General features: G+C 59.1%; 1 protein-coding gene across 2 annotated transcripts; it reads left to right on the top strand.

The window, feature by feature from the left end:
- Positions 1 to 230: 230 nt before the first annotated feature.
- TMEM9 (transmembrane protein 9) lies at positions 231 to 18,921 on the top strand. 2 transcript variants are annotated; one of them, XM_058533776.1, is made up of 6 exons: positions 231 to 251; positions 696 to 797; positions 1,841 to 1,932; positions 7,244 to 7,352; positions 9,690 to 9,821; positions 17,881 to 18,921. In XM_058533776.1, exons 2-6 carry the CDS (start codon positions 732 to 734, stop codon positions 18,031 to 18,033), a joined length of 552 nt encoding a protein of 183 aa, XP_058389759.1. In that variant the 5' UTR covers positions 231 to 251; positions 696 to 731; the 3' UTR covers positions 18,034 to 18,921. The 2 variants fall into 2 exon arrangements, with proteins under 2 accessions (XP_058389759.1, XP_058389757.1); XM_058533774.1 differs by lacking the exon at positions 231 to 251 and adding an exon at positions 310 to 512.
- Positions 18,922 to 19,345: the final 424 nt, after the last annotated feature.

The raw sequence follows: 19,345 nt of genomic DNA, 5'->3' as shown, positions 1-19,345 counted from the left end.
ACGATAAGAGGAGGGGCTCAGCGCGCCAAAGGGAGTTTTACAAGCCACACGAAGGCGACGCTCCCTTTTCTGGTTTGGTCGGGTTTGAGAAATGCCTGCCTCTCCCTTGCGCGGAAGACTCAAGCCCAGGCGAAGGCGGGTCTTGTTGCCTTGGCGACAGCGAGTTGGGCTGAGCGGTTGCCCCGGCAGCCAATAGCAGCCGGGAGGGGCGCGGCCAGCTGTGTCCTGCGCAGCAGCGGCGGGGCTCGCAGGTTAGGGACGCGGCGTGGGGGAGGGGCGCGGGGGTCTCGTGGGCCCAGGGGGTCGCAGACCGGCCCGAGACGCCGGGGGCGGTGGGCACTGTCCCCGGCTGTCGAGTCGGGGCATCCGGACCCCGCACCCGGGGTTCCCGTCGGCCCTGCGGAGGGAGGAGCTGCGGGGCGGCACGGGCGGCGATGGCGGAGGACAGGGGGACGGGCCGGGGCCGGGGGCACCCGAGGTCCTCAGGAGGTCCCGTCTGCCGGGCGCACCAGGTGGGCGGCGGAGAGCCGAGACTGGGGGAGAAGGCAAGCAGCATTGGGCCCCCGGGTTTAGAAGGCCCTGGAGCCTGGAGCCCAGCCCCCAACCCCATTCCCACGTCCGGCTGGACGGCGAGGGTGCCCAGAGTGCTGGCCGAGGCCGCCCCGCCCTCTTCCGACTCCATGTTTCTTTTCCAGGTGTCGGGTCTGGCCGGCCCCCGCAGCCTGAGAAGCATGAAGCTGCTGTGTTTGGTGGTCGTGGTCGGCTGTTTGCTGGTGTCCCCGGCTCAAGGCAACAAGGTGAGAGGGGAGAGCCAGCAGCGCCTCGGGCACGACCACCCTGCCCACGGACAGGGCTGCCCCAGAGGTAGCTGCTGCCCAACTGTGCCCCTCACTCCCCTGGGGGCCATACGTCTGGGGGTGTTTTCCCAGGCGCAAGACTCCAAGGGGTGAGTGGTGGGGCACAGAGGTTCTGGATCAGATACCCTCGAGGTGGAATCCACAAGGGATTTTGTGTTTGGGGAAGTTGTGTAAGTTCTGCACACCTTCCTCTGCTGGGTAGAGGAGAAGTGTTGGTCTACATTGTCTTAGGGAGAATCCGGTGATGTGGTGAGTAGACATGCTCTGAGTGTGAAGTCCTGCACAGAGGAAGCTTCTGTGGTTGAGGGGCCCAGCCTGAGTGCTGGGGCTCCTGATGAACTGCCTGTCTTGCCGAGTAGATGACCGGAGGTTTATTGGGTAGGTCTGTGGAATTTGAGATTCGGAAGATCAGGAGACCGCGAAGTAAGATCGAGTCTGAGTCTGCGACTTGCTTCCACTCTCTCCGGGGAAATCCGACTTGGAATGAAGATGTGTGCGGCATCTCCTCCCCATTCGGAGAGGAGGGACGTGCAGAGGGGTGCTTGAGTATTCCCTGGAAACATCCCCTTTTTCTCTTCACCCTGCCCTTTCCTTCCTCAGTCCCAACCTGGGAAGTTGGAGATGGAACGGAAGGAAGAGGCTGGCCACCAAGACGGATGGGCAGAGGTGCACACGCAGCTGTGGGCCCAGGGTAGAGGACTGCCACTTCTCCTGCTGTGCCCCGCCCCCCCAGCACCCCACTGGGGACTGGCAGCCCTCGGCAGCTCTCTGTTAGTCTCATTTGCCACCTGGACAGTTTCTGTCTTGAGGACCCTGTGCTGTAGCATTCTTCCTACAGAAGTCATTCCTGCTGACCTTGGGGATGGGGCAAGGTCGAGAGCATTCATATGGTCACCTTATGGACCAGGGAACTGAATGTTGAGCGTCTTGTTAGACCCCGAACTCTGGGACCCTGCCTCCCTGATATGTACTTTCTCTTCTAGAGTTCTCAAGATATCCGGTGCAAATGCATCTGTCCGCCATACAGGAACATCAGTGGACATATTTACAACCAGAATGTGTCGCAGAAGGACTGGTAAGGCACTGCACAGGCTGGCCCTTGGCTGCTGCACCTAGTGGAAGTTATGGGTGTTTACGAGGGTTCTTGGACCCCTGGAGGACCCTGCTCTCCCATTCCTATGGAGAACCTTACAAAGGAATGTTTTGTCCGTGGTCCGACAACTAACTGGAAATGGGATCCAGATGTCTTGAATTCCAGCTGAGGGATTCCTGGTCAGAGGAGTGGATTTTGTTATTTTGCTTTGATTTGGGCATTTATTAACGTATGCCAAATGGTAGTGGAGAAGTTGGGAGAGGTAGGTACTATGGCCACATACTGTGGGATCTTTTGCATACTTGCACACTTTTGCAACACTCTGTTATGTGTGCTATTCAGTGCCAGTCTCATGGCAGCCTTGTAAGATGGGTAGGTTATGTTCCCATTTTATAATTGCAGAGGCTGAGGCCCAAAGAGAGAACTTAAATTATACTCCTGGAGTCTTGAATTCGTTTCTGCATGCCTCACTTCTAAAAGGAGAGAAATAACCACAAATTCATTCAGGGAAAGAAGACCAGCTTTTGAAGGGAAGTTCCAACATATTGTCCTAGAAGGGACGGTTTGAGGAACTGGAGAGAGTCTGAAGAGGAGAGATCTTGGGCCACATGGTGGCTCACAAGGAGAAGGGCTGGCATGCTCTGGGAGGTGGGCATGTGAAGTCAGGGGCTTGTGAGTCTCAGTTATGTTCATTGTGGTCTTTAGTGTAGAATTGGAGCCAATGGATGGAAGCTTCAGGGACCCAGATTGAACTGTGAGTGGAGGGAGCATTTCTAATCCGGGCTGTTTCAGGAGCTGGAAAGCCCTGTGCTAGGAGGGATCTGAGCACAGATGGGTGATTCCTTGATAAGGTCTCTGTAGATGGGATCAGCATCTCATGGGGGGCCAGGTCAGTGTTGCCTACACTTGGTTGTGCATTAGGATTGTCAGGTGGGCTTTGAGGAAGTACAGATTCCCAGCACTCCCTCTCCCTGAGATTTGGTTTAAGGTGTACCACATGATGACATGATACAGGTATATATTGTGAAACAGCTACCACAGTAAGGTTAGTTAACAGCTCCATCGCCTCACGTAATTACCTTGTGTATGTGTGTGCGTGTGTGTGTGTGGTGAGGACATTGAGATCCACTCTCTTAGCCCCTTTCACTATATAATCTAGTATTAACTACAGTCATCATGCTGTACGTTCCATGCATACTTGATTCAGTAAATATGGGGGGACAATAACCTTTTCTTAAAGGTCCTCGAGTGATTAGGATGCAGATGTTGGTCCAGAGCAGCATTTGGGAATTTTGAAGCCGTCCCACCCCGAGAGAGTCTGGTTTCCTGAGAGGCAGTCCAGGTAGGTGCACAGACTCTGGGTCTGGCCTGCCTGGCTTCAAATGTAGCTTGGCCACTTGTTCATTGTAGGATAAGTGACTTAACCTCCAGTGCACTTCCATTACCTCATCCGTAAAATGGTGGCGGTATTTTGAGTATTAAATAAGCGTGCGTGTGTGCATGTACGTAGAAGTCAGTACAGTCATGAGCCACATAACGACGTTCTGGTCAATGACGGATCACATATACGATGGTGGTCCCATAAGATGAGTACCATACAGCCCAGCTGTGTAATAGGCTACACCATCTAGGCGTGTGTAAGTACACTATATGACGTTCACACAACGAGATCGCTTAACGACGCATTTCTCAGAACACATCCCCGCCATTAAGCGACGCATGACTATATAGCACTTAGAAGAGTACCTGGCACGTAGTAAGTGCCGTATAAGTGTTAGCTGATATTATTACGAACATATATTACCAAGCCTTACCAGAGGCCCCGTAGATAATCGTCATAAGATGTACACCACGGCCCCAGACAGCCTGGGCTCCTTCCCACACTGGACTGTTCCCTCTGTTCTTGCCCATCCTGATGGGTACACAAGGCCCCTAAGACCTGAAGTCCTGGGAGGAGCCCCTGCGACCTCCTTGTGTCTGTGATTATAGTTCAGATGACATCAGTAAATAAACTGATAGACTGTCTCCGCCCCTCACCAGATCATAAGGCTGCATCCCACAGGCCCTGGCAGATTTTAGGAGCTGGGTCTCTGCCCTGGGATTGCAGCATGGCCTGAAAACCCAGGCTCGGCTGCCCACAGAGGCAGGAGTCCTGCGTGGACCTCTCAGCTGTTGTTTACGTCCTTCCACTTACAAGTCAGAATTAGGGGGCTGCTGATGAACAGTCTTAAATCTAGACCCTCAAGACTGTCCCATGAAGGGTGGTGGGTGGAAGTGAGGCTGGGAAAGAAGATCCAGGATTCTAGAACCCAGCGACATTGGCGTTGGCCTTGTCCCGGGCTGCCTGGAGCCCCTTAGGGGTGGGGCAGGACCTTGACCTGTGACCTCAGCTGCTCACTGCTAGGCCAGCGGAGACCAGTGTGTCTCCAGGTCTCTGCCACATTGACACCCTGGTGTCACATTGGTCCCCTGCTAGGAGGACAGCTATGCCCTCCCCTGGCTGTGCAGAGCGAGGCCAGGACAGCCTGAGCTGCAGGCCCCTGGGTGGCTGGTTTTCTGCTGTCTAGTGTTGGGCGTTGTTAAGCACACGCCTACAGAGGGGCAGAAAGCCAACAACTTTGCCCCCCTGGTGGGTCCCCCGAGGAGACATGGTCTAGAGACAGTCCCAGAGCAGGCAAGAAGCTGATACGTTGGCTCATTCAGTGTCTTCATATGTCTACAGATACAATTCCTCCAACAAACCTGTTTCAGAGCACAATGTGTAAAACAAAGTCAGAAGTGCTCTGGCCCAGAGGGAAGTGTCCCTCAGCCCTTTCTCACACCCTCCTGCACCGTGGGGCCTGGGGTACCCACAAGAGCGCAGTGTGAAAGCCTGCTCGAGTTCAGCCTTTGTTCATAAATGAGGAAACCCAGGGAGGTTAAATCAGTTACCTACAATCCCAGAGTGCATAGAAGAGCAGAGAGCTAAAGCCAGCTCGTCGTCCTCTGTCACCCTCTCCCCTAATGTGCTCGGACCAGTCCATGGAGTCTCGATAGCACGGACCCCCAAAAGGTAAACGAGATCCTTCAGAGAGCAAGAACGTGTTTAGGGTTTCACTGATTCTCTGAAGAGCCAGACACGGCAGAAATATGTCAACTCCTCCTTTACGTTCCCCTACCCCTTACAGCCTATTCCTGAGTAACAAGACCCAACCTGAAGAGCTCGCGTTGGGCCCTTCCAGCTGCCCTGACACCGCTCCTTGGCCTTGTGGGGAATCCACTCATCCCGCGGAAGTGCCAGGACCCCACGTGGCTTGGCAAGGGAGGAATCTGGTCCTCAGGAGAATTGTAGCAACTCCCTGGAGAAGGGAGGTCCCAGGAGTGATGACCAGGCCAGGTGTGACCCTGGCCTCGTCCATCACTGCTCCCCGCAGCGGCAGCGTGCAGGATCTGAGAGCGTGCGTTTAGTTATGGCAGAGAAGGACTGTTCACCCAGCAGGGATTGCTGTGTTGGAAGCTGCTACCCAGATACGGAACTGGGATCACTGGAGGTTTAAATAAAATTGTATACACCTTACACTGGGTGGGGGGGGGGGGGGGGCGTGTTTTTTTGTGTTTTTTTTTTTTTTTTTTTTGGTGAGGAAGATTAGCCATGAGCTAACATCTGTTGCCAATCCCCCTCTTTTTTGCTGAGGAAGATTGGCCCTGGGCTGACATCCGTGCCCATCTTCCTCTACTTTATATGTGGGACGCTGCCACAGCATGGGGTGACAAGCGGTATCACGCAGGGTTTTTAGGGGGAACAGAGGCTTTTAGAGGACATCCTGTTTGTATTTCAACACCTGATCTTCACATCACACACTCTCGATGCTTCTGCAGGAAACCCAGCCTGCATCTAGCAGGACCCTGGGATAGCTCAGAACAAGCCTGGTTGCTTTCAGGGGTCTGTGCTCGGCTCTTGCAGGATGCCCGTCAGAGCTGGAAGGGCCTTACAGGTCCTGTGGTAGGACCCCTGCCACTCACAGAGGAGAGGACAGGCCCCCGCGGCAGAGAGGACAGCCCAGGTCTGGCTGTCCACTGCAGCATGACGCCTGGTGTGCCTCTGCCAGCCTCTGAGGGTGTTTGCTTTTTCCTAGTGCTGAGTTCTTTAGGGTCCTGGGCTCGCTCAGTGTGGTCTGCGAGGCAGACAAGGTGGACACACCATGCTCTGAGGACCGCTGGCATTGAGACCAGCTCAGGCCCCTACAGCCGAGCGTCGGTGCAGCAACGGTGAGGCCAGGGGTCTGTTGTGGGTCCTGGCCTCACCATCGTGACGCAGTCGCTCGTTTACCGAGCCGTGCTCTGGCCAGCATGGTGCCAGGCGCTGGGGATGTGGAGCGGACCCCTGTCCTCAAGGCACGTAACATCCCCCCGGGGGAGACAGTCCACGTAAAGGTCTGATTCCAGTGCAGCGCGATCAGTGGTAGGAGAGAGACGAGCACGGGGAGCTGTTGTTGGGAGAGCTCAGAGCTTTGAGCCGAATCTTGGAGGCTGCGTAGGATTCAGAGAGGGGACAGGGAGGTGGCAAAGCCGGATATTCCTGGCACAGGTATGAGACGTGTCAGGGAGGGGAGCATAGTCATTCAGAGAACAGTCCAGAAGGTCAGCGTGGCTGGAGTATGGGGAGTGGGGTGAGGACCTGGATAGACGGGCAGCCCTGGAGTGAGGTGGATGGGTGCCCGGGGGAGCAGAGGCCCTGCTCGGGTGTCCGAGGAAGACATGAGGAGGGCCTTGGCTAAGGCACAGCGTGGGGAGAGTAAAGAAGCAGGGTCTAGGGTGCTGGAGGAGGGGAGTTCTTGGTGTGTGGCAGTTCATGGGTGCGAGTAAAGAGCGTCAGGGGTGACGCCAGGTTTCAGCTGGGTCAGTGGAGTGGGTGGTGGACATGCTCTCTGCCATCGGGAGCACAGCCACGGAGCCAGTTGGGGGACTGGGGAGTTGGGGCCGAGGCTGTGGGCTGTGTAGTCCCTGTGGGGCACTCACAAGCAGCGGGACGTGAGAGTCGAGGACGGTGGCCCAACTAGAGAGTCTAATTGGCGAGCCACCAGCCTCCAGGCTGAAATCTCTGGAACAGACGAGCCCGTCCAGGGAGGGCGCAGCTCAAGATAGGAGGGCAGCCGAGAGTGGAACTTTGGGGAGCACTGACTGTAGGTGCAGTTTGGGGAGCTGGTGCCGATGGGCAGGGGCAGCGCTGTCACTACCCCCTAGAGCCCCCCCATCCCTGGGAGCCCTCTTGGCCCCACCGCCTGCCCCCTCAGCCCGTCTCTTTCTGCTGCAGCACCTGCCTGCACGTGGTGGAGCCCATGCCCGTGCCCGGCCACGACGTGGAGGCCTACTGCCTGCTGTGCGAGTGCAGGTACGAGGAGCGCAGCACCACCACCATCAAGGTAACGGGAGGCCTGGGAGCCGCTTGGCCCTGCCCTCCTGCCCAGCCTTGCCCCGAACCGCAGCCTCTGCCCTGTTCTGCAGCGCCCGGGGTGGCCATGGGGCTGGCTTCTAGGCTGCTTAGTCGTGGGTACAGGGACTACGCCCCACCCCCTCTGACCGGCGTCGGGTGGCCCGTCACACCTGGAGCTGAGAGCCTGGAGAGGCGCTCGCCGCCCTCCTTCCTCCCTTCTCTCTGGGTTTTCCCTTCCTCTCTCTGCTCCGCTCATTCAGCAGACGTCTCTCAGCGCCTGCTGTCTGGGCACCATGCAGGGTGCTGGGACCAGAGGTCAGCCTGCCTGAGCGGACCTTACAGTCCAGTGAAGCTTCCGGAGTGACGTCAGACTGCTCGGAAAGGCTCTGAGAGCTGTGGGCCAGGCCTGGTGTCGGGGGCTGGGCCCTGGGCGGGAGGGCTTAGGCTGCTTCCCTGGCTTTTCCTGAACTTTGTTCTCGGGGGTCACTGGTGGGTTCAGGAGCGAAGTGGTGGACGTGGCCACCACAGGAAGTGAGGCCAGGAGGGGCCTGGTCCCTTCCTCTGCCTCCAGGTGGGACTTGACTGGACCACGGCTCGCTCTGGCAGAGCCTGGTCCCCCCAGACCCCCCCAGGTCTCCCGGTCCAGGTTCTCACGATCATGAGCCAGCTGTGCTCTCTGGGTTCAAGCGTAAGCCCTTTCTGCTCCAGTTTTTAAGCTCGTTTCTGCTTGTCCTGTGAAGAGTCTAGAAATAGCATCGGGAAAGAACTCAGGAACTTCACGACACCACTGAGTCCTCCGTCAGGTTCCCCTTTGGGGGCACATCAGAGAGGAGGTGGTCCTCACCGCTGTCCTCCCTGCCTGCCCAGGGAGCCGGCAGCTCCTTGCCCGCCCTGTGGTCCTGTGTCCTCCCCTTTCCGATGGAGGGCGGCTGCCTGTCCCCCACCCCTGTCACCACCCTGTTGAGCAGTGCAGACTCAGCTCCTTTCATCCTCCGCCCGGTCCTCCCCTCCTGGAGCCGGCTCTCTCCTTCTCTGAACTTGCTCCAGGGCCCCCACCCTCTGACACCTCAAATTCTGAGCCAGATGTCGCCTCTCCCTATTTGGTGGGGAAGGGACTTCCCGACATGGGGACCTCATCAGATGCACTTCCTAATCCCTCAGATTTCCCTCTAGCCCTTCTCCCCAGGGGACCCCCCACCTTCAGCCTCTCAGAGACTCAGACTCCATTCCCCTCCCCGCTCCCCGGGGCACAGGCGACAGGTCTGGTCATCTACCCTGTTTATAGAGGTCTGAACGCTGATACCCCCGCCGCAGAGGAAGTTGGTCCAGGTGGACTTGGCTGTTGACTGAGTGGGGCCCCAAACCAAAAACCCAAGGTTCCTTTTATCCCTCCTCACAGTCAGTTTAGGGCCAAGGCTGGGACTGAAGCCAGTGACGGCCCCACATTTGAAAGTAGAAAAAGCATTTGGGATGGAGTCAGTAGACTTGGGCTCACATTACATCTCTGCCATTTACTAGCCTTGGGACCTGGTGGTTCTCAAGCGGGGTTCCTGTCCCCCAGGACATTGAGAGTTGAGTGAAGGTGCTTCTGTGGCCCCAATACCTACACCGTTGCAGGGACCGTGGATGCTGAATGCCTTGGAGAGTCCTGTCTTAAATGCCTGGCGTACCCACGTGGGGAAGCATTGAATTGGCCTTGTTGAATATGTCTTTTCTGTAAAACAGAGATGATTCCGGCATGAGGGGCTCTCCGTGTATGTGAGAGATCCGTGGAGTTGTCCTCCTGCCCCGGCTGTCTCCTCCTTGCAGGGTGGCCGATGGGGGTGGACGTGGTCTGCAGCCATCAGTGCCCCCTTGTCAGCCTGTCCCGCTGGCGGGCCCTCGGCACTGAAGCGTCCCTCCATTCTTCCCGCAGGGCAGTGGGGTGGGCCCCCGCGCCCAGGCTCCTTCTCCTTGGCCTCTGCGCCCGCCGGTCCTCCCTACTCTCACTTAGTGGCCCATTGCTTTCCACTCTTTGTAATAGACTCCTCCGTAGCAGGAGGGCCCTGTTTCTCCACTCCCTGGCCCTGGGAGCATCTTGGGGTGTCTGGATGTAGACTCCTTTATTATCTGTCGTCTGTGCCTGCCAGGGAAGTGAGTGTTCTTGTGGGACCCCTCAGTTTGGGGCAGAGTTAGTAAATGTGCAGAGCAGGCACGCTGCCCCTTCCTGGCCTCTCTCCCTCCAGGCCCACGTGGACTCAGCCCTTCCCAGCGCAGCACTTGGGGCAGTCACAGCCGTGGAACGCAGATGCTAGTGTGCTGCTCATACGTCTGATCTCCTCCCCAGGTCATCATTGTCATCTACCTGTCAGTGGTGGGGGCCCTCCTGCTCTACATGGCCTTCCTGATGCTGGTGGATCCTCTGATTCGAAAGCCAGATGCATACACGGAACAGCTGCACAATGAGGAGGAGAACGAGGTAACGGGGCTCTGGGGCCAGGCCCAGGGCAGAAGCAGAACGGCACCGCCGGGGCCTGCTTGGGGATCCGTGTCCCCCACCATGCTCCAGTTTGCTCTTCTGCCCGGTGTCCCACACGTCCCCCAGACCCAGTTGTTTCTCCCGCAGGGACAGCTCTTTGCACTTACAGGTGGAACAGGCGGCAGCCCTGAATTTCTTCTGACGTCTGGCTCCGGGCGGCCTCGGTGCACAAGCCGGGGGAGCCGCACCTGCCTGTGCGACCACATTTCTAGCACAGGAGACGTGAACCCACCAGGCCGGTCACACGTAGAGACGCCTAGTATCCCGGTTGCTCACACGTTGTGTCGGGTTCTGGTGGACTTGATGGTGCCGGGCTTATCCTTCAGATTCTGCAGAACTCTGTTGAGCACCTGCTCAGTGCAGACGTGGCCCTGGGGCCCTGATGAGAGCCAGCGAGGATGCAGTGGTACGAGGTGGGAAACCGCGTACGCCCGAGGAACCCTGAGTGTTTCAGGGGTAAGGCAGGAGGGAGGACTAGAGGCACATGGAGCTGGCCGGGAGACTTCGGCCAGATTACTAAAGGCCTCAAAAGTCAAGCTGAGGAGTTTCAGCTTCACGAGATAAGGAAGATGGGAACCGCTGATACCAGGCAGCCCACAGGCCCATCGAGCACTCACACTGTGGTGGGCTGGCCAGGCTAGTGCAGGTCAGTCACAGCTAACAGTCACCCTCTCTTTCCCCCAGCCCCATCCTGAGGAGTTTGAGGTCTGGGGAACAGCTCTTGGTGGGAGCGGGAAGTGGTGTACACTGTGCAGCCTGCCGGGCAGAGTGGTGAGGGGCCGCGCTCCCCAGGGAGTCTGGGGGAGTCTCCTGACCCGCGTGCCCCCAGCTCTCCCTGCAGGCCCATACAGCCGCCAGTTGTGTGAACCAGACAGCGGTGAGTCAGGAGGGTCGCCGAGTAGAGCAGGCAGTCTCAGAGCGGTGGGATCTGCAGGCAGGCAGGGCTGTACTGCTGTCTGCCCTGTGGACGGCTCCGGGAAGCTGTGGAGGGCACGGGCGGCTGCCAGCTCTATGCCGAGGGCCTCCTGCTGCTGGGAGGGCCTCCGGTGGTTTATCCCCAGAGTGAGGGAGGGAGAGCGAGCCGGCGGGGGTATAGGGGCTGAAGCCCCGCCGTGTCCCGGGGGAGTTAGTTGAAGAAACTGGGAGATGTTTAGCTTGAAGAAAAAACAAGAACCAAACTCATAGAGGCAGCAGCCTTCAGAGGCATGCAGAGGAGAGCTTGACCTCTTTCTGGGCGAAGCCAGGGTCTGAGGACCCAGAACTGGGAGTGAGAAGGAGATTTAACACTGTGAGGAGGAGTCTTCCTGCAGACGATGCGCGGGGTGGGTGGGCTCCCTTATAAGGCAGTGAGTCCAAGGTCACTAGAGGTCACCAGATGTAGGCTGAACTGTCCTCAGCAGTCACAGGTTGGAGGATTTCAGGCACTGGACTGGAGGCGGGAAAGGGCAGTTCCCCCGAGAAGAGGGTCCAGGCCTCAGATCCCTCTATGAAGCTGCAAGCCGAGTGGGTCTGGGCCTGCATGAGGTGAGGGAGGGCGAGAGGCCTGGCCGCACCACGGCCCATACTTTTCCTGGGTACGTGCCTGGACCGTTCCCAGTCTGCCCCCAGCCTCCTGCTGACATGAGCTTGGCCAGAGGTGGAGCAGAGAGGATGGGCCTCGCCCCGCTGGAACTGGGGCCTGGGAGGCAGTGGCATTGGCAGTTGGGTGGTCTGTGTTCATGAGGAAACCTTGTGTGCCTACCTGGTTATTAATGTACAGTAATAGCAGCTCTGATGGGGGCGCATCGCTAATGAACACTCTGCGATCAGGGTAACATGGTAATTGCAGTCCTGGCTGCGGAGTAATTGAGAGATGCGGCCGCTGATTACACAGCTTGAGCTGCCACGTCCCTGGAATGTATGGCCCTGGGGCACGGCCTTGTTGTGTCTCCTGCCGTCCTGAATACGGAGCCAGAGGGCTGGGCAGTTTGCCGCCTTTGGGTCTGAGCCCAGGCCCCTCTCCCCTGAGAGACCTGAGGGCTCCCCACTTTGAGTCTTAAGTCATGGCTGCCTCTGTTTGTGGGAGGGAGGCCTTGGGGCGGGGGGAGTGGGTAGAGTTGGTCAGTGTAGTCCTGGGAGCGGAGCCTGCATCACAGGGTGGACATTTCCTGGGGGCAGATGCAGGCTGAGTAGGAAGCATTGTCCATCAAGGGGCACTGTCCGGCCATGTGTTGGGGGTCCCTGGGAGGACAGTGGGCCCCGCGGGCAGCTCTCAGGCTAAAGCTGGCAAGCCCGTGCTCCGTGCTGTGGAGGAGATTCCTGTTCTGGGAGGGTAGAGGGGGAATGGATGACACCTCCACCCGAGGTTCTAGAAGTAGTAGAAAGTGTGTTCAGTCTCTGACACCCCAGCCTGAGGTGCAGCCAGCTCTGCACAGATGTGCGGGCGGGCAGTGCCCTGGGGGTGGTTAAGGGACATCCTCAGGGCAGCCGCGAGTGTGGTCTGCGCTGCTCCCCTCGTGACTCTGGTATCCCCGTCTCAGGTGCCCCTGGCTCATCCCTTCCTGGAGTCCAGTGGTTCCATTCCTCTCCCGTGCACGTGGCTTCCCTTCCTCTCGCTGGTCTCAAAAGTTGTGCAGGTGGCACGTGTGCATTCACAGACCCCTGTCTGTCCTTGGGGGTTTAAGCCCCAGGACAGAGCCCAAACCAGGTGAATGAGCAGGGAACCTAGGGGCAGTCGGTGGACCAGGAGTTAGGAGATGGGCCACCATGGAGAGAGCTGGCCGCTTTGGGAGGCCATTTACCAGACAAGGGTTGGAGGACTTCTCCTTCTCTTTGTACTGTCTGGGAAGGAAGGCTTCCTGGCAGAGGGGGGTCTTCAGAGCCAGCTCAAAGGATGGATGAGACTCAGTCACCGCTATGGTGGCTGTGTCCTGCATGGTAAGGGGTCCTTGCTGACCCTCTGCTCTCGTTGCACGTGCGGGTGGGGTAGGGGGAGGTGCCACCTGGCTGAGCAGCGGCAGAGCTGGGGCTGAGGCTGTCTCTGGGTTTATTAGTGATCTGGAGAGTGTTTCCCTTAAGAAGGCCGGGGCCTCCCTGGGGTAGGGGGACTTGGCTTTCACCCCAAGAGGAAGAAAGCCTTGGGTTCTCTGAAGGTCACCTCAGCCCGTACAACTCAGTGACCTTGAGGGGGAAACTCGCTAGGCTCCAGGGCTCTCCCCAGTAGTCTGGGACCTGGTCCGAGGTGAGATCTGGAGGTGGGCTCTCTTCCTGGGACGGGCTGCATCCTCCCGATTCTCCTGCCCTGGTCTGGAGGCCGGGAGGAGGGAGAGAGGGCTCCCCCACAGCACCAGCCCCAGTCCCAGCCCCAGGAGGAGATGAAAGCCCGTGGTGGCCCTTTGAAAGCGCTGGCAGGCCTCAGGGGCCCTGATTGCCGGGCGGGCGCTGCCTCCCGGGATGCCAGCAGCATTAGGATAATCCCCGGCTCAGACGCCCTTTGAAAGGAGGAAGTGAGCGTGTTTGCTGGGACGAGCTGCCTTAGATGTGCAGGTTGGGCTCTTTGAAGAGAGAGAAGTGAGGGTTTCTAGGAGGCTCCGGGTGTCTCTGCTGCTCCCAGCACGGCCCCTCTGCGCTCTGAAGGGGTCCTCAAAGATCTCTCCTGTGGGGCGTGGCTGCCATCCTGGGCCCCTTGTGGGAGAGGGGTGCAGAGGGTCAAGCGAAGATGACAGCGATGGTGATGGAGGTGGCGCCTAGGCACAGGGGGGCTGTGGAGAAGAGAAGGCTTGGGGCACCGAGCGCCCCGCTTCCTTCCAGGGACGGTTGGGCAGCACCGTGTGCTCAGGGCCTGGCCCTGGGACTGACACAGACACTTCTCTCCTCTCCTCTGGGGACAGACGGGAGGGGTGCGAGTCGGTAGACATTTCTGGAGCAGCCATCAGGCCTCACAGCGCTGTCATCAGGAGCAGGGCTTCAGCTCGTAGTTCTAGGGGGGAGTCCAGCTCTGCCACTTGCTGTCCGCGGTGTCAACTGCCAGGTTCAGTTTTGTGAGTCTGGAATGGGCGCGATGGTCCCCGTCAGCATATTGTCGTGACCTTGTGTGTGCCAGAGTTACCGTGTGTGTTCCTCCTTCAGAAGGAGGTATCTCAGGCAGAGCTTAACACTTGGGTAGCATGATCTCATTGGAGGGAAAGCTGGGGGGCACAGCAGAGGCCTGGCAGCGAGGCGGCCACGGCGCAGAGAAAGGCCACGTGGAACAGTGTGACCAGAGGACAGGAGGCAGGGGAGGCGAGGCCAGGCTGCAGGGGAGACCAGCTCGGAAGGCGCAGATGCCGAGCTTGGGGCGTTTTATCCGTGAGCAGCTGGGGCACCAGGCCAGGCTTCTGAGCAAGGACGGCTGTGTGGTATGTGACAGCGTCAGAAGGTGACGGACAGCAGCGTGGGGGCGACAGGAGAGCCTCACGGCCTGAGGCCATGGGGCTGGCTGCCGCAGGAGGATTCAGGTTATACTTGAGGATTGAGCTAGGCTGTAGGGCTCTGCACTCGGCCCTTCTTAGCTGTGTGGGTCCTGCCTCCCCTAGGACTGGGGCTGAGGGCTGGCCGCCTGAAGTGGGGGTTCTCTTTCCTCATCTCCTTGTCGCCCCAGAGCCTCAGGTCCAGTCCAGAGCTGACTCAGAACCAGCACTTCCCAGCGGGCTGAGGAGGGTTCACCCGGGACGGTTTGAGGGGCTCATAGCTAGTTTATCAGCTCAGTCTCATCCATATGAATATTTGGGGTCTCCCAGGGCTGGGGACGGGGCCTAGCCGGCAGTGCCTGCTCCCTGGTGCCTTTCCTGCTCTCACCTTCGGGGAAGATATCAGTCTGCTTCTTGGGTTTTCCATGTTGGCCAAAGAGGGACGAGCCACGTCCTGGGGTAACAGATGCGCGGACATGGGTTCAGGTCCTGGTTCAGCCGCTGAACCGCTGTGAGACCTTGGGCAGTGAGATGATTCGTCTTCCGAAGCCGTAGTTTCCTCATCCCCAGCTGGGAATAACGTCACCCACGTGCCAGTCTTGTGGGCCTGGGCGTGATCCGTGTGGAGTTCCCCGCACGGCGCCTGGTACACAGTGGCGTCATCACTATCACACTCGTCTGGTTCCTCTGGGTGGCCCCTGGGAGCCCGTCGGCATCCAAGCGCCCCCTCCTGATTGGCCTCCCCCCCCTTCACTGCCCCTCCGCCTCCCCAAGTGGCCCGAAGACCTGGCCTTAGAGGTGGGAAATGGTGGCCTTTCTCCTGCCGCCAGCCGCCATCCTGCTGCAGAGCAGGCGAGGATGAGCCCGCTCTGGGTCTCTAGAGCAGATGTGGAGTCTTTAATACCTTTTAATCAGACTATTAGCTTTGGGAACACGGAGCTCTCAGCAGCAGCTTCCCTCAGTTAGGAGCTGTTTGTTAAGACTTTACATGAGAGGAGAACAAATGATGCCGTGGTACTGCGGTGAATTCCAGCGTGTTCCCTTAATGCTCTGCCTGGCGCCCCTGGCGTCCCTGCTCAAGACGCTCTCCCGAGATGCGAGCCGCGCAGGCAGAAGCAGGGCTGAAGCCTTCCCACCCGCCCCACCTGCCTCCCAGTGCCCGCTCCTCAGGGTCACACCCCTCCCTCCTCGCTGGTCTCAGAAGGGACAAGATGGGGACTGGGGGGAGAAGCCCCTCTGGCCCCGAAGCCAGGAGAGCTAGGTGCTGATGGGCCAGCAGCGTCCCGAGTGGGTCTTCATGCCCATCCCACCTAGATGGCCTTGCGGAGCTTGTTCCAGCCCCGGGGAGCGCTCGGTTGGCGCAGCTGAAGTGGGAAGGAATGGACTTGAAAGGAGGTGCGATACCACAGTCATTATTCCAAGGCCACAGGCTGCCAGCTTCCCCCTCCCCCCCAGGAGACCCCAGAGCTGGGGTGCGATATTAGTAATTGCTGCTGATCTTCGAGTGCTCACTATCTGCCAGGTGCTGCCAGAGGCTTCACGTTCGTTGTCTCACTGAAAAGAGAACTAGGAAGGGAAATAGGCTCAGAGGACGAGGTGACTGGCCCAAGGTCGTAACCAGTAGGTGCAGAGCCGGATGCACAGCCAGGCTTGTTTGATTCCAGAGAGTTCTCCAGCGCTGTGCTAAGCTGCAGAGCAAAAGGAAACGGGACACTCTGGAGCTCCTGTCTGTGACCACCAGCCTCCTTAGGATTTTGCGTTTACGATCTTGTGTAACCTGCTGTGCCCGTCTCCTCATCGTGAACCAGGGTTTTTCAAACTGTAGGTTACGACCCGTGAGGTCATGAAGTCGGTTTGGGAATCACGACCAGCATTTCAAAACATGAAATGGAGCAGAGCAGAGAGTGTCAGAATGCATCAGACTAAGTGTCTCATGGAACTTTTTGATTTGTGTGTGTATGTGTGTGTGTGCACACGCGCACGTGCACACGTGCTTGTTAGCTCATCAGGTAACGTAATTCCTGCTGACAGTATGGTCAAAGTCTGAACAGACTGGCGTTAAATCGAGGCTTGGAGAAATAAAGTTGCTTGTCAGGGACACACAGTTGCCTAGTGTGGGGGCTTCGCTCTGCCCCAGCTCCCACGGTAGACCTGTGGGATGGGCTGGGGAGCCTGGGGCTGGAGGAGAGGGTGGCCCCTCAGCCCAGGCATGGAGCCCGGGGTCCTGACTCCACGCGCGGGGTGCCCCTGCTGATGCTGCCGGCACCTGCCTCCCAGGTGTGATTCTCACCTGGCCTGGCAGAGGGAGGGTCCTCGGGTCCTGGACATGGGGCTCCTGGGGGCCGTGTCCATCTCTAACTCACTGTGGGCTCTGCTCACAAGATGAGTGACTGGGCTCTGCGGCGACAGTGAACCACCTCCCAGCCTCACCTCCAGCCACCTCGCGCCCCCACCCACGCTCGCCTAACCCCACCTCCCTCCCCGCCTGGCAGCTGCATGGCGACAGAAGCCGTGCCAGCTCTGGGTGTTAGAAGCAAAGTTGCATTCACTGGGCGGCCCCGGGCTTAGAGAGGTGCGCTAATCCCTTAAGAGACATGTGGCAGGAGATGAGAGGCAGGCAGAGCCAGGGAGGAAATCCCCGCGGGGGTGTGGGCCTGGCCCTGGGCTCTAATTCCCCCAAAGATCAGGCTCGGGTCCTGCAGGAAATGCGCGGGCTCCGGCGTCAGGGGCAGAGAAGTGCTAATTAGCGGAGGATGCGGCCTTTGACGACAGAAACAGTTCTGAAAGCAAAGGGGAGGGGGCTGTGCAGGCGGGTGGGGAAGGAGCCAGCTCTCTCAACTGTCACAGCAGAGAGTGGGCCAGAGCCGGCACTGGAATGGGATGCTGGGGTCCAGCTCCGAATTTCCATCCCTGCCAGACTCCCTGATGAAGGTCACATCCCTTCTTTCCCAGGAGAATGAGCTGGGTGTCCCAGCCCGTGAGCAGATCCTGTGGGTCACCCTCTGTGCAGGCCCTTCGTGGCCCTCCTCCCACCCAGAGTGGATGGGCAGACATCTCTGGGCAGCCAGGCCCTACCCCTGGGCCCTCCTGTGTCCCTGGGCGGTGGTGGCAGGGCAAGGGAGTTCTGCAGCCCAGTGCCAGCCTCGGGACACAAGGATGCACTTCCTCACATAAGTGTCACAAGTCCCCAGCACTGACAAGTGAGGTCCTGAGGCCAGCACTCAGTATTCTCTCAAGGGTTAGAAACAGCTTGGGGGGCGCAGCTGGGCACCTGACGAGGTGGCTGTGCCGCAGCTGGGGCCCCAGATCACAGTCCTCCTGGGGTCCCCCCTTCCCAGGCCCCATCCTCCAAATTCTACAAGCAAGGGGCCTCCGGCTGGCCAGGCGTGCTGTGCTGGGCCCTGCGTGCGACTAGGCAAGGCCCTCAAGAGCCCGCGGCCCTTGGGGAGCGCCCACCTCCCAGCTGGGGGTAGTTCAGACTTGGGGTTGTTCTCAGGGCGTGGGTACCGTATCAGCTTTCTAGACCCCTCTGGCTCACAGTGCCATATCTTCCCGTTTTTGTCCCACTGCAGGACGCTCGCTCTGCGGCCGTCGCCGCTGCCTCCTTCGGGGGCCCCCGAGCAAACACGGTCCTGGAGCGCGTGGAGGGCGCGCAGCAGCGGTGGAAGCTGCAGGTGCAGGAGCAGCGGAAGACGGTCTTCGATCGGCACAAGATGCTCAGCTAGAGGGGCCGGCGCAGTCGGGTCAAGGACCAGAGGCCACGGCTGCCACGTCCACGGCTCGCGGAGCCAGGGGCCACTCTTCTGTCCCTCACTGCCACCTTCCTGGGCCTTCCCTTTGAAAGCATTTTCCCCCCTTCTCTCTCTCTTTAGGAATGTCGTTCCCAGCTGATTTAATTCGGGAAGACATGGGGTCCCTGATCTCCAGTTTGCCTGCTCAGGTCCTCGGGCTTGAGGGGTGGGGAGGGCCGGCCAAGAGGGAATGGGCACGTCTTGGGTGGCCTCGGGGTGGAAGGAGCCTGTCCTTGTTCCACCCTTGCCGCCCTGCAGCTGCAGATCCCGGGAAGGTCACTACACTCTGGGAGGTCGAGCTGGGTCATCAGGACTCAGCGTGTGGGAGGAAAGCCTGGCCCCACATCAGCATGTGCTGCTTGCTGCTGTGTTCAGCGGCACCTTCCTCCCACCCCGATGCCTGCCTTCTACCCCACGTGGCCTGGCTCAGCTCTCAGGATGGCGCTGATGGGGGAGCTGGTGACACGGAGCCCCACTCTGGTCTCCAGGCGCCTGGCCGCTCGCCCCAGCTTCCTCCTGCCCTGTGCTCTCCCATCCACGCGTGGCGGTGTCCGTGCACCTCGCTTCCGCTGCTGCCCAGTCCCTCATGCCCACTCAGGAGGCTGGGCAGCCCCCCACCTCCCCGAGTCTGCAGTCGCTGAGCTAGACGGTTGGTGGGAGCACACAGCACGAGGCCGGGCGGTGGCTCTGGATACCGGAGGCCCCGTCCTCGGATGGCCACTCGTCCCTGAATGTCATTGCACCAGTGCATGGAGAGACGTGCTCGTTCTGCCGTTGTCTGTAGATCAAGGAAGCCATCATTAAATTGTCTTATTTCTCTCACGTTCTGGATTTCAGGAGATTAATTAGAGAACTGAGTGTTCCACGTGTGACTTGGTGAGCACTGCGTCCCAGAGAGAGGACAGAGCGTTGTTCTTGACAGGTCCAGGAGGGAGGCGGACCTGGCCGTCTGGTGGCTGTGGCAGAGTCCAGGTGGAGGTCCAGGGCTGGCCGGGAGGCCTGCTCACTGACTGGGAGGGGCTGGCAGGCGGGGTGCTGCCCCTCACGGCTGCTGTCACTGCAAGGAGCGGGCGTGGAGTGACCTGGGAGTGACCTGAGCTGTGGTTTGGGTTTCATCTTTGTGGGAGGTTCCCTGAAACTCTGAGTGGTGTCCACTGTCAGGCTCCTGCAGACACAGGAAGTGATGCTCACTGCGAAGCTCCTGAGGCTTCCCAGGTGACACCAGCAGGTGTTCAGAGGGGGCAGC

Source organism: Diceros bicornis, chromosome 38, assembly GCF_020826845.1.
Source record: "Diceros bicornis minor isolate mBicDic1 chromosome 38, mDicBic1.mat.cur, whole genome shotgun sequence".
NCBI lineage: Eukaryota > Metazoa > Chordata > Mammalia > Perissodactyla > Rhinocerotidae > Diceros > Diceros bicornis.
This window is presented reverse-complemented; position numbering and strand designations above follow the sequence as displayed.

What these genes read in the sequence shown, in the direction of transcription:
- TMEM9 (XM_058533774.1), top strand. Translation starts at nt 435, where the DNA reads ATGGCGGAGGACAGGGGGACGGGCCGGGGCCGGGGGCACCCGAGGTCC. An exon ending in CCCCGGCTCAAGGCAACAAG is followed by an intron (nt 798 to 1,840) that starts GTGAGAGGGGAG and finishes TTTCTCTTCTAG; the next exon opens with AGTTCTCAAGATATCCGGTG. An exon ending in GCAGCACCACCACCATCAAG is followed by an intron (nt 7,353 to 9,689) that starts GTAACGGGAGGC and finishes TCTCCTCCCCAG; the next exon opens with GTCATCATTGTCATCTACCT.